We start from the raw sequence: 13,445 nt of genomic DNA, 5'->3' as shown, positions 1-13,445 counted from the left end.
GGCCAATAGGACACACATTTTTTTTACTTTCAATTCAAAGATGAGTTCAGTTTTCTTTAGTGTAATTTATTCTCTCCGAAACCTCTTGATGAAATTATTATCTCGTAATAGCATTGTGCATATCCTGTTAATAAACAAAATTGAATTAATTTTCTTTTTGTGCTGACTATGGACTTTGTTTGAATCGTATCCATCTTGTTAGCTTTACCAACAGTTATTCTAGACTACATTGGATTCGAGCTACTTTCTATAACACTGAATTATCTAAACCGAGATGAGAGTAAATCCAAATACACATTACTCGGATAAAGGAAGAAGATATAAGGAGAACAATGGAACAATACACAACACACAGAAATCAGTGGCGGATCCAGGACGGTTGCAGGGGCTAGTACCCCTCCTTGTTATTGGAAAATTTGTCATTTTCATGTGTTAGCTTGACAAAAAATGGTAAATTATGTCCCAGCACCCCCTTTTTCTGAGGGACACCGACTGACACCTCTCCCTATCAAAGTGTCTGGGTCCGCTCATGTAGAAATAAAATGGTGAGGATGATATGCAATCAAGAGACATTCCACTCCGATAAATAAATTCATAAATATGTTTTGGCACAGTGAGATATATTTTTCAGTATTGACAGGACAGTTATATATTTCCTATGATATCATAGGTTTTTTTTAATCACCGAGTATATTAATATATATAAGATTATTAGTGAGTATGGAGTGCCAAACAAATATCTTTCTATTATGATCGTTTTAATAAAATCTTGTGTTAAAAAACATAGCAAATTATACATATCATAAACAAACAAAACGAAACCAAGAAGAACATATCATAATACAAACAAAACGAAACCAAGCAATTTATATTTTTGTCAGCTAAAATTTTCAATAATGACGTGAACCATTTTACGGTCGCAGAGGATACGCATCTTTGTTTGCATCATTACAAAGACTAGAATTGAGAGAAAGATCATTTATTCAATATTTGATTTCTAGCCAGAACATATTACATAATAATGAATAACCATATGAATAAATGACATTACAAGATGCAAAGGTGGGGCCTAAAAGGGCCCCAACCAATTATATAGCATACTTCTACACACACATACATTTTTTTACAATAAACATGAAAAAGTGGGGCCTAAAAGTGCCCCATTATATACAACATAAATGCATATATAAACAATGTTTAGAGCGAAAAAAAAAATAATAAGATACAAACAAAACAAAAATAAAAAATGAACGAGCAAACTAATCTTGGCAGGGTGGTATGAGGGAGGGTTTTTCCGCTACCAATTAAAAAGCATAACCAAAATTTGTGAAATACAGACTTTATCCTTAGGAATTTTCACGCCGACTGACCGCGTGGGTCAGCTCTTGCTGTAACCTGATAACCCCGGGATGCATGTACCAATTGACCAATCAGATTAATGCATGGATGTACATGATCACGCATGTATCATGCATGTACAAGAGATAAATCGATCTTACACTCATGACCCGTAGAAATCCGATACAATCATTAATATACCAATCTATTATGTACTGTAATTTTACGGACAAAAATTCTTTTACTTTCCTATAAATGTTCTATTTATCACCAGTTAATATTAAACAAAATTTGAAACATATCCTTATATTTAACAATAGACAAAGTCGTACAAGTTTCGTTTTTGTCAGTTTCAGTTGATCATTTGTCGCAATATTTATATAATTGGTATTGTTGTATTCACTCAGGTTTTGAATCGATTTATTTTACGTATTTCTTTTAACAATTAATTCATTTATTGCGTTATAATCTTTAGCGTTTACAAAAAGGTGGCTTGACCTTCAGCTCCCGTTCAAAATAACTTATTTATTTGACTACTTGAGTATGGAAATGCGCCAGCTTAAGTATAAGTAGATTAGCTTTAACATGGATTATATTGTCTTTGTCAAAGAGATTTTATTATGCAAGAAAAGAAAAATACAAAAATAAAAAGCAATAAATGAATTTGCTTTGGTTATGAGCATTGTCGCATGTATTTTTTCCATGCCATTTTACGTAACCTTTTGAAACGCAACATTTTCTTGTACTGCAAATCTCCGTGAATTGTGTATAAGTTAGACTTGTGCAATATTGTTGATCAACGAAAAATTACGCGTCCTATAAAACAAACTTCATAGTAGTTTTAAAATTACGTGTATCTACAGAACACAATTGACCAATCATTGAAAGAAGATTATGGATTAGAACGTTCAAGGTTCTTATAATTATAAAAGACAAATGTAGTTGGAAAGGTCATATTTGTTAGTATTCTATTAAGAATGAAGTTCATAACCTCACATAGAGAAATCTTTGAGATGTTTGATTTGAATAAAGACGGAATTATCTCATTTTGGGAAATTCACAAGGTATTAAATGACCTAGGAAAGTCACTCTCAGAGGATGAAGTTGTCGAATTACTGCTTGGAACCGAAAATAATGGTATGTGTTTCTAGTAAATACTAGTAAATAAATGACCAAGCAAAAATGACACCACGCAAACACAGAATTTAGAGAAGGCACAATGAACATTTTCGATTCAATAACATAAGTAGATATAAACTTTGTGAGGTATTGTTTTCCAAAATGATCACTACTATTAATAAAGGTGAAAATACAGAGAAGTGAATATTTTCTTGGTAGAACTGAAATCAGAATGATAATTTAAGAATTTAAATTAAGTAAAATTCAATTTTGTCTTATCATAGGAAAAGGCGACATTGACTTGGACAAATTTCTGGAAAAAGTTTTCTTCGAAGAGGAGACTGAAGCGCTGGATGAACAGACATCATTAGACGATGCCCTGAAAACAGAAGAAAAAATGCTTAAAGAGACGTTTAGATTATTTGATCATGAAAAGAGAAATTCTATCGCATTATCAGATTTTAAGTTTGTATTATCAACTCTTGATATGGATATTTCTGAGCCTATGATGGATGAGATATTGAAGGAGGCAGATGTATCTGGAACAGGTCAAGTGGAATACGACAGCAAGTGTTTGATTACTTATAGCATATATATTTTTTATTTAACGGCATGCTAAACCCGGGAAAACGTTCTGTAAAATAACATCATTGATATAAGCTTACAGATAAGACTTCAGAAATGTCTATTTAAACAATATTTTTTAACATAAAATCATGAAATAATATATATATATATATATATATATAGGTCTGAAAAATTTCCAACGATGTTAGAACTGTAAAATTTGCATGCAAATTTTTGGTCGTTCCCTCCGCGGGACTCGAACTGCTGTGACATCTATGGCAACACCGCCTGCACAAAGTTCAGCGCCCTAGACCACTCGGCCAGCTAGGCTATATAAAAATATAGCTTTCGCTGGCCGGGTCATTCCTCCTCGTAGGATTAATCTAGGGCTGTAACTTAGTACACGATGCACGGTAGTACGGGACAGTCCATTTAAGATGTTATTATGTAGGATAGAGGATCAAATTAATGATGCATGTCACAACAAATCAATATTATACAAACATCTCAGAATGTGACGATTCTATTCGTTACACTGCTCCATCGGATCAAATTGATACAGGAAATTGATATAGATGTCACAGCGGTAAGAGTTCGAGTCCCGTGGAGGGAACGACCAGAAATTTGCATCGCAAATTTGACAGTTCTAACATCGTTGGTAATTTGTCAGACCTTTCTATACGTTTATATATCTTTCCTGTATCAATTTGATCCGATGGAGCAGTGTAGCGAATAGAGACGTTTATATATATATATAAAACGTTTGAAAATGAAGGTAATGACAAAATTACCTAACTTTTGCTCATGAATCGGGAAGGGAGACATAAATAACTCATGAAATGGCAAAAATAAAGGGGTACGCCGAAAAAATAAAATCAGCCGCTTTGTTACTTGATTATAATACATATTTTCTTTTAGCATTTATTACCATGATGAAGACGAGATGAAATGCTCAGAAAACTGGTGAGATTACATCAAAATTCCACGAATGTCATATCATGCCACCTTTGCAGAGGGAAGCAAAATATTAACATAAAAAAATGACAAGATTGTCATTAAAATATTCTTGGACGCTTCTTTCGTGAGGATGAAATACAAGACCTACATGTAAAGAAACAGATCTCTAATTTGTTTGCAAATGTGAACCTCTTCTTAAGCTAACAACCAAAAGGAGGAAAGTAGCAGTTGCTATAGATAATGACACAGATGTCTTGTTAATAAGTTTGCAATAAAATGTGCGATGTGACGTTTTAATATAAGAGGACCAGGATCTGGTTTTAAAAAAATCTCGAACTTGGAATTGACACGAATTTCGACCAATTAGATGGCTGAAAATGTGAGGAATCTTGAAAATCTTAGGGTTCTAAAATAAACTGAGATAATTTATGTAATTAGGTCAAGACGATTATATACATACTATAACCACAGTGCCAAACGAATATTATGACCGTTTAAGAAAGATACCGGTATAACATTGTGACCCCATCAACTTTGACGGAGTATTAAAATTTGTATTTGTTTTTTTTTAATTAAAGTACTTGTATTTTTCTTTAGTTACTTCATTTGTATTGTTAGGAAATGTTTGTATATCACAAATCATAATCTAGCAATAAGATTTTCGCAGATTTTACATCTGAACTGAGGGTCTTTGAATCTTATGTTTGTTGTATCATCCCGTCCTTTATTTCATTATGAAATTTCATCTGTCAGTTCATCAGTTTTTCAATATGTTTCTAAATTCATACAGACCATTTTAACGTTGCTTGATTCTTACTCTCATGCATTTGGGAGCAGGATCATATTACATGAAGATCGAAGTGAATACACCAACGTTTTAGTACTATCACCATGAACTTGTCGATTAATATTGTGTTTCTATTTTACAAGGAGAGGTTATCTATGATTTTATTATGTTCTTTAATACCGAACATAATGCAAGTAAGTCATCAGATGCTCATGAAAGAACAGATATTATTTATCTTACTCTTGTTCTGTTTCAATCCACCTACATCATGTAGCTTATTTATTTTTGTTTCACTGCGGGTTTTTGTTTCTTTTTTTCTCAATATTTTCTTTGTCTTTTCCCTTTGACATTTTTTTATCTGTGTTACCCTAATCATTCCATTATTTATTCTGTACTTGCAGGGCATAGATATTAAAGGTGTTATTACTGTTCTTTACATTGAAGAAAATACAAAGTATTCAAAGTGTCGGTTAAATGAATGTAGTTTTGTTACTTTGTATGTATGATTTTAGTTACTCTACGTTCTTTGTTGTGTTTGTCTGTTTTCCATGTGTGATCTTTGTCCCTATGTGACATTCTTTTGATTTCCGCTATAAACTTGGTTCCCTTGATTACTCTTTGACGGATGACATGACTATTATAGTATACCAGAAAGACAAGAGAACTGGGTACCATTGAAAATTTTAATTACACATTAGCATTAAAACAAGATAATCAATTATATAAACTATAAAATTGTTTTACAACAACAACTACCCTACTACAACATTATTTTTTATGAAGCACCTTTTAACATTCTGATTTACACTTGGATAATAGGCGTTGTTATGTAGAAGATTTGCCTCTGTTAATGTAAATCATATGACTAAAGATGTTGACTTTGTTATTCCCCGCCATACGTTCGTTCATTCATCATCTTCGTGAAGGCTTGAAAATAAAGTATTTAATGTTAATATTACTGTTTGAAATGAATATTTAGAACACAAATTAAATCCCGTAAGCTTTGATTTTTGAATGGCTTATCAATATTATGCATATTTTACATTTTTTTTCTCAGCATGTATATAACATATACATTGGTACATATTTATATAAGGAGTTAAACATTTTTTTTTACATTTAATATTTCATGGGAAACGACATAAAATGACTTTATTCCGATAAATGGGTATAAAATTATCTGCAGTAACCTATCTATAGAGTACAAACTGAAATTGGATAATTGAGTAAACTAAGACACAAACAGAGAGTACCGTATAAGACAGAAAAAAAGTGAACAGAAACAAGACAGCAAGCATAAGCTATATGAAACTAACCCAACAAAACGAGAAGGGCGTCCATTGAAATTTAATAATTAGCTATCATTCTCCTCCTCACTTGCTCAAACATAAAATGAAGTAAGTATATGTAACAAATGTTTAACCACTTGTATGAATATAAACCAATGTATATTGTGAAACCAGGTTACTGTTTTAAGAAAATAAAACGCCTGAACATGCGCTGTTTTATCAGTGTCTACTTACGTGCATAATAAACCATTCCCTCGTCATTTACTTTGACCTCTCTCAAAATCTTCCGGAAGTCAACGTCAGAAAATGTGTCCTCACCAATACTCGTTAGAATTTTCTTAAATTGGTGTAACTCTACACAGCCAATGCCTTTAGGGTCGAATTGTCTAAAGGCTTTGTTAGCTTCTTCTTCTTCGTCTTTTGAAGGATCATAGAACTGTTTGGCGTAATACCTGATAAAATCATTAACATCAATCCTACCTTCCTCTGAAAAGGAACATCATCAGTACAAGAAAAAATTAATGAAACACAAGTGCATTACTTCATTTGTGAATACTTACAGTATTGCCAAAACCATGTACTTTACTTTGCAGAAAGAAAATCCTAGATTTTTTAACTAAATTTTAAAGTTTATGATTTCATCACTTTATTGTAACAGTTTGAGATATACCTTCCATTCCATCCGAATCTATTGATTGGAACATATCTAATAACTCCTTTTCTGTTGGGTTACATCCCATACTCCTAACCACTTTAGCGGCATTTTCTCGTGATAACTTCCCTGTGCCCAGAGTGTCAAACAAGGCAAAAGTTTCCCTTATAGCTGTAAGACAAAGTTCACTTCATTATTGTAGATTCACATCTATAGTAACTTCTCATAGTAACAATAGTTTCTTTGATTAAAAAAAATATGGTACGTTTGCGTATCTAAAATATTATTTTTGATTTTCGCCATAATCTTTTTTTCTTTCTTCAAAAAATGATCACTAACTGTACACACATTACCGATCATTTAGTGAGTTGTATAAAAAATTAATTTAGATCATGATTTCATGAAAAACTCATATTAACGAAAATTAAATTATTTAGACATGAAGAAAATAAATATAGAACATTTATTCAAAACAGATAGATGTACCTCGTTCTTGTGAGTCTGGTAATCGAGCACTGTCGGCCTAAATGCAAATAAAAAAAATAATCTAACGCGACCGTTACTGTTATAACACTGTATTGTATTACTGATGCATATACATGAATACTACGTGAGGAAATGTAGTGGAAAATTTCTTTCAATATCTCATGATAAGTAAATAAAGGGTAATAAAACATTATTGCACTGATAAACTCTTGATAAAGGGGAGTCCGTATAATAATATCAAGGCAAACAACAGCAATGGTCCTATTTCTGATAGAAATGGTGGGTTATACCAGGTTTTTACAGTGCCACTGGGAAAAGCTGTTAAAATCAGTACTAACTTTGTGTTCCAATGTTTTGTGTCTGTTTATCTTAATAATATGTATTTAACATGTACATAAATGTCAAATAAAACAAAGTGCTTATTTCATTGACTTTAATTGAATATTAATCATGACATTTTTTTGGGGGGTGGGGGTGGGTAGCATATCATTCAGCTGATGGATAACACTGTCATTAAAAAAAAGCCAAACAAAAAGAAAAAAAGCTAATGTAAATTCAAGAGATGTCATGAATATGTTAGAACAGCTTACCATAATAGAATCCTTTTTGATGTTTCAATCCATATCGTAATTATTTATAGAAATGTATATTGTCAGAAACAAAGGGAAGAACAATGAATTTATCGAAACGATCCATTTCTCATGACTTAATTCTTAATACAATCATACAAATTTTGAAATGTGTTTATATATATAAGTTGAATTAAAACAAAATCAAGTATTATGATATACTTGGTTTGCCACGTTTTGTAAGTGTCTATCCTTCAAAAACATATTATAAGTTGAACGTTTTGGAATGTTGTATATGCTGTACCGTGTTGTATGTGTAATTCATATGGACATTTTTCTTATACCCACATGCTTATCAATGAAAATGAAAAGATATTTTAATTCCAAATATCTGAAGATTGGCAATTTTCTACTTTTAACAAAAAATACAACCATGAAGCAAGATTTTCTAACATTATGACATCACAATTAGCCCTTTTGGAAGAGGTTTTAGAAGCATATTTACATCATAAAGCATCTTGAAACCCAAAACCAAGAAACACCGTGTTTTTGAAGAGGTTTGTTACTCATACTATTAAATTTAAAATGTCTATGTTAAATACATTTTCAGCCACATTTGTCTACAAATGTATTTTCCCATTAGGCTGCACTATCTTTGTATTATTTTGTCCTGGTCTTGTTGCTGCGTAATCTGTTCGTGCCCATTTTTGTGTGTTTGTTATATTGGAGAATGCAGACTTTCTGAATGGTTTGATATTGCTTTTGAAAGGTATCCGAGACATTTCAAAACTTAGAAAGGAATCAATCCTTTGTAGAAAATTATGTGCATAGAAGTTGCATCCATTAGTCTTCCTTCGATGTTTTTATGTTTGCATATTATACAACAATTTTTTTCAACGCATGCAAAAAAAATCCAAAGTACCACACCAAACAAGCTTTTGCCTACACTTAATTTTGCCTTTTTTTAAAAAAAAAAATTTTTGAGATAAAATACATCCAGGATAGGCATAAATGATGCTCTAAAACGCTATCTCCGCTACGCGCCTGACAAAATCTACTGGGATTGGCAAAAAAAAAACTCCGAGTCACGAACAATAAGACAATTTATATACGTCAAAATCCAAATATATGGTCAGACCACAAAAGCAGGAGACAAAGGCGATCTACATACACAATATAGAAAACCGAATAAAATACATTGCACATGAAAACATTAGTTAAGAAAAACAAAACATAACACAAAAAAAAAATGCCAAAGCGCTAGCCGTATGAGCTTCTACAATAGAACGGGAATGACATCAGGTGCCCCGGAAGGATACGCATGTCCAGCTTAGCCAGCGGCACCCGTCATATTGCAAGTAATTGTTATCCGTTTACAATAATGCAGCTCCCCGACACGAGTCGCAAAGGGTCCCATAAAAAATCATATTTGGGCGATATCATTCAATTTAACAAAGTGTCATGATGTAAATATTGCAGAAATATTGGAAATTATCCAAAAAATAGACAAATTAAATTCAGATAATACAAAATAACCATTAAAAACATTGGACCATATCAATTATAGATTTATTATGAAAACGCCGGAACATCACTTGATCTTAAATTTGGTAACACATATCGATAAATCAAGCGAAGAAACAAAACATCGTGTCAATAATTTAATAGACGATTTCAAAGGTAATAAAATGTCTTCGTATAATAATAATAGTTACGTGGTCCTGTTTTTCTTGTAAACATATAAAATTTCCTTATTATAACTATTATCAGTTTCACTTCAGGTTAATCATGCTAACAAATTCTGAAAAAAAAAAAGAAAAAAGTTTCATCAGTATTGCTGGAAAATTTCTTTGACATCATATAATCATATGCTATAGTACTTCCTTACATTTTTTTAATTTGCTTAAAAAAATAGAATGAAATAACTTTTTTCCACTTTAAATTATTAAACATCATCGTTTGCTTTACTCTGAATTATTTATAACATTATAATAGAAGAGCAAGTTTGAAAACAAACCATTGTAGTTTACTTTTCCATCAAAATCGTAATCGATTTCCTTCACCATTTCTTTAAACTCTTCCTCTGTTAGCTTTTCATCTCCCATACCTGTCATTACATTTCGGAGTTCGCTGAGTTCAATAAAACCATCTCCGTTGACATCAAAAGCTCGGAAAGCCTCTTTTGTATTAAACGCTGGATCATCCAGTGGTTTGTAAAAATGTTTGGTATAATATTTCATAAACTCTTCAAAATGAATGGTACCAGATCCTACAAAGCAATACCTTCTTTAAAAACAGACAAAACAAATAAAAAAAGTTCCTCAATCAGTAATTGTTCGTTATATCGTTTTATCTGATTAAAATACAATTACATTTGTGTAGCAGGTCTTTACTGTCAGGGAATGCCATAGTAATTTAGGCTTTAATTATCTTGCACTTTTTTCTTATTCAATTAGCTTTCATTTTTTCATGCCATCCATTTTTACAGTTTGATACGGTTGTTATTTCTTTGACAAATTGCACGTTTTCACTTCTTTCTTCTCCATGCTTAAAGTATACAAACAAACTAGTGTATTGAGTACTTCTTGTATACAATTAATTTTGGATTTAGATCTTCCTATATATTTGATTCTAATGCTACTCCTTTAAACACGTATACAACATATCGACTATTGCGATATATATGATGGTGGTTTTTGTACTTAATCTAATGACAATCAATTTAAAATCTAATTTAAGGAAAGGATCTGAACGGAGACCGTTGTTTTGCGAATACTCTACAAACCATCAGAATCAATTTCTTTAAACATAACTTCTAATTCTTTCTCTGTTGGATTACAGCCAGTGCTTCTGACCACTGTTTTAATTTCATCTTGTGATAGCGTTCCATTTTGATCCTTGTCAAAAAGTTGGAATGTTTCAAGGATCTCTACAACGATTGATTAAATTTATTTATATTCTGTTAATTATCTGGAAATATACAAATGCCAAAAAAAATCCCACAAAATTACAACATTTTCAGTAAAAAAAAAACAAAAACAAAAACAAAACAAAAACAAAAACAAAAAACAAAACAAAACAAAACAAAAACAAAAACAAAACAAACAAACAAAACAAAACAAAACAAAACAAAACAAGAAAAACCCCAAAAAATACCAACAAATAAAAAAAAAAAGAATTTGCTTTACATTTATAGCAATTCTAAAACATAAGTATTTATAGAAAAAGACATGTCATTAATCGCTACCTTGTCTTGTCGAGGGTGAGACGCTTCTTGCCTGTTAAATGAAAAGATCAATCACTATATATCAGCATATATTAAAAAAATGCAGAAACAGTTTTGAATTAAATTTTCTATTTAAAATTTTCCATTTTTATTCTTGTTGCTACAATAGTAATTAACTTACCCTACGATTACCCTACCGGTGGACTTGGTTCATGCTCCCAGTTTTTTGTGGGGTCCGAATTGCTGATTTACTTTTGTCGCTTTGTACGTATTATTATGGTAATTTTATGACCTTCACTGTGTGTGTGTCTGTTTTTCTTGCCTGGTCTCTTTCCCTGCATAATGTTCTTTTTATTTCCACTAGAATATTGGTTCTCTTGTTTACTCTTTCCTAAAGGATTTGAGCTCTTTTGTAATATTCGTTTCCTGCCTAGTACTAGAGACAAAGAAGATGCGATTTCTGGCGACGAACGCAAGTAATTACAAAAATAATTGATACTTCAATTTTTCGCGACTATCATCATGACGTCAACAAATAGTCGATTGGTGTAAAATAACTCACATGGTTTGTGGCCGTTTTAATGGAATAAAAAATGGATTAAGTTTTCTCTCGGATTGTTTCTTTGATATTTTGTCAGGACAGTATAAAGACACTTAACTGTATACCTAGTAAATGAATAAAAAACAAAAAACAAAAAACAAAAACAAACAAAAACAAAACAAAACAAAACAAAACAGAAAGACAAATACTTTTTTTCTATGTAGTGGTTAAAATATTCCAAGTTTTTTTTTCAATTGGGGGAGTTTATTGTGAAGTAAATTAAGGTTTTAAGTAACGGAAAACTTATCAGAAATTTACCATTACTATAAATCGTGAATGTTTCAATTATCTGCCCCCCTTTTAATGAAAACGGTAAATGATAGATGTTTTCTTTCATTTCGAGATAGAATATTAACAAATGAAATCAACCGGTTACCTTTCATTGTAATGCTTGATGCCGGCTTGTCATGAATATTTCTTGATTTTTAGAATTATATAAACACCCTTTTCCCTCTTAGTGAGAAAATAAGACTAAAAGTAAAATAACTGAACACTAATCCGATCCATAATCAAGTCAAGTCCAAACTAAATCTGACAAAATGAATATTACATCACCGGAGTAGATGGTACCGCAGTGGTCCTGACTTCTTAGTGGGAAACTTATAATAAGAACTGATGATATCAAGCCAGTTAAGTATTTAAAATTTAGTCAATGGATCAGATCATCATCTTCATTTTTAATTGTTTCTGAAAAGAACACTCACTAACTCGAAGTGATGGTTATGTTATAAAATTGAATCAATTATACATCTCAATATTTTATGGCCTTTAAAGACACTGGCTACACATTTTTATTCATAATTCATAAGCATGTTTATACAGAAAATAGGCTATATATAGATTTACAATGAAACATTTTTGGTATACAAACATGTTGACTGGAGATTGTAAAACAATAAATGCTTTGCTTGTTTGTTGTTTATACCTTCTTTGTAACTTGGACTTGTAAAATTGAAAAACAAACTCATGCCCTACCCTAACTCATGCCCTACCCTAAATCATGCCCTACCCTAACTCATGCCCTACCCTAACGTTTTATCATATATCAATTGTAGCTATTTCAATGACACTTTTTATACTGCACTGTTTTCCTAATTAGATACGGATTATTATTGGGACATTTTGATAACAAATGTTTTAAGTCTTACCATTACGTGCTTATTGAAATAGCCATTTACAACTGAAACATATCTTGAAGTGTTTTGATATCATTTTCAAGTCTTTTGTTCGAAAGTTTGTTCCATCTATTGATTTGTCTTTGTATTTTGTTTGTTTTAAAGGTATGCATTATACTTCTATTTGAAATTTTCACATAGACTGAAATGTATGCTCATATATATTATGTATGTTCAACAGTGTACTAAATGAATATATTATCTAATGTTTATAGTCTGGGTATTATAATTCTCATGGTTACTTTCTTTATTTACCATTCAATCATTGATTGTTATTCAACATTCTATAACATAAATTGCATGTAATTATTTAATTGTCAAAAGATTCATCGTATGATATCCAATCGAGAGGGGTGCCCCTTGTAGCAGCAAGACGCACATTGTACATGTACTTCAAAAGCTCATGGGCCTTTTTAGGCCATTTTTCGAACATGACCCCCATGAATGTCATGAATACCGAGGTCCATACATGTTTGTTTGTCAGAAGGTTTGTGCTGGCATCGCCGGGACTTGCGTTTCATCATAACCCACATCACGTTTCCTTGTTGCCTTTGGAGATAAACGGTATTATTTACGAGGAAGAGTTAGCACGCCGTAAAACCTAGGTTAAACCTACCACTTCATTTAAAACGCCTGTACCAAGTAGAAATATTGCGGTACCAGCTGCACCGTGATGTAT

General features: G+C 31.6%; 3 protein-coding genes across 3 annotated transcripts; 1 reads left to right on the top strand and 2 right to left on the bottom strand.

Moving 5' to 3' along the window:
* Positions 1-1,292: 1,292 nt before the first annotated feature.
* Positions 1,293-4,572, top strand: LOC148624106 (neo-calmodulin-like). The gene is made up of 2 exons (XM_088566603.1): positions 1,293-2,475; positions 2,742-4,572. The coding sequence occupies exons 1-2, from the start codon at positions 2,316-2,318 to the stop codon at positions 3,074-3,076; spliced, it is 495 nt and encodes a 164-aa protein (XP_088422729.1). The 5' UTR covers positions 1,293-2,315; the 3' UTR covers positions 3,077-4,572.
* An 865-nt stretch (positions 4,573-5,437) lies between these two features.
* LOC148624105 (calmodulin, striated muscle-like) lies at positions 5,438-9,504 on the bottom strand. Its single transcript, XM_088566608.1, has 5 exons — positions 9,480-9,504; positions 7,196-7,232; positions 6,728-6,880; positions 6,292-6,543; positions 5,438-5,695 (listed from the first exon to the last, which is right to left on the bottom strand). Exons 3-5 carry the CDS (start codon positions 6,795-6,797, stop codon positions 5,652-5,654), a joined length of 366 nt encoding a protein of 121 aa, XP_088422734.1. The 5' UTR covers positions 6,798-6,880; positions 7,196-7,232; positions 9,480-9,504; the 3' UTR covers positions 5,438-5,651.
* On the bottom strand, positions 8,850-12,816 carry LOC148624104 (neo-calmodulin-like). Its single transcript, XM_088566605.1, has 5 exons — positions 12,740-12,816; positions 11,012-11,042; positions 10,550-10,693; positions 9,782-10,033; positions 8,850-9,565 (listed from the first exon to the last, which is right to left on the bottom strand). The coding sequence occupies exons 1-5, from the start codon at positions 12,740-12,742 to the stop codon at positions 9,537-9,539; spliced, it is 459 nt and encodes a 152-aa protein (XP_088422731.1). The 5' UTR covers positions 12,743-12,816; the 3' UTR covers positions 8,850-9,536.
* Between the last annotated feature and the right edge of the window lie 629 nt (positions 12,817-13,445).

Source organism: Perna viridis, chromosome 2 (assembly GCF_037379345.1).
Source record: "Perna viridis isolate PV_CMFRI_1.1 ecotype Kerala chromosome 2, ASM3737934v1, whole genome shotgun sequence".
In the NCBI taxonomy this organism is placed as follows: domain Eukaryota; kingdom Metazoa; phylum Mollusca; class Bivalvia; order Mytilida; family Mytilidae; genus Perna; species Perna viridis.
Note: the sequence above shows the minus strand (reverse complement) of the source record. Positions and strands in the feature narration are given on the sequence as shown.